Source organism: Buceros rhinoceros, unplaced genomic scaffold (genome assembly GCF_000710305.1).
Source record: "Buceros rhinoceros silvestris isolate BGI_N320 unplaced genomic scaffold, ASM71030v1 scaffold22701, whole genome shotgun sequence".
NCBI classification, from domain to species: Eukaryota; Metazoa; Chordata; class Aves; order Bucerotiformes; family Bucerotidae; genus Buceros; species Buceros rhinoceros.
In genome coordinates, this window is record NW_010395127.1 from 777 (window position 1) to 1,643 (window position 867).

General features: G+C 62.7%; 1 protein-coding gene across 1 annotated transcript in view; it reads left to right on the forward strand.

The window, feature by feature from the left end:
- Positions 1-512, forward strand: part of LOC104501617 (colipase-like) — a 1,130-nt gene extending 618 nt beyond the window's left edge. The window contains exons 2-3 of the mRNA XM_010145455.1: positions 173-295; positions 375-512. Of these exons, the coding sequence (XP_010143757.1) occupies positions 173-295; positions 375-512 (261 nt within the window). The remainder of the gene's footprint in view (positions 1-172; positions 296-374) is intronic.
- Positions 513-867: the final 355 nt, after the last annotated feature.

The window sequence follows — 867 nt, forward strand, 5'->3', positions numbered from 1 at the left end:
TTGGCCCAACCCAAGAAAATCCCAGAGGGAGGGAGACTCAGGCGTGCCAAGCCCCAGCCAAAAGGCAGAGCTGGTGTTCGACACCCACTCAAACACCCTGGCCCACAGCTTAGGGGGGGATTCAGGGGGGACAGAGAGGAGCCTGGTGCTCACGCCCTGCTGGGTGGCGCAGGACACCGGAGAGCTGTGCATGCAGAGCTTCCAGTGCAAGAGCGGCTGCTGCCACCGGACTGGCGGCCTGAGCATGGCCCGGTGCAGGCCAAAGGCAGCTGAGTCCCAGGATTGCTCCCCACTGGTACGTGCATCCCTGCTCCTGGGGGGGACGGGGACAGGGTCATGTCCCCGATGCTTCACCATGCTTTGGTTTCCCACAGACACTCTACGGGACCTACTACAAGTGTCCCTGCGAGAGTGGCTTGACCTGCGATGCTGATAAGAGCCTCGTGGGCTCCATCATCAACAGCAACTTCGGTGTCTGCAAGGACCCCCGGGATTCCAGCGGGTCACGGTGAAGGAAGAGACCCCCCTGGGCTGCCTCTGTGCCCTGCTTCTCCCCCTCCCCAGGGGTGCCTGGACCTGCCCGTCCTGCCCCAGCTGCAGGGGGGTGCTTTGAGTACAGAGCATCTTCTGCTGAGCTTCAAGCTGGGGTTGAGACTCGACATGTTGCTCTGGTTGGGGATGGGGACAGCAGGGCCAGAAGGTCCTGGAAAAAGCCAGAGGGACATGATAGCTTTGCCCTGCGTGTGCACATGGTGTGTGATTGTCTGCAGCGAGCTGTGGGGTGAGCTCTGCTCGGGGTGGGGGGGGTGTCAGCAAAGGGGGTGCAGAGGAGGATGCGGCAGCCCCAGGGTCTGAGGGTGCTGCTGG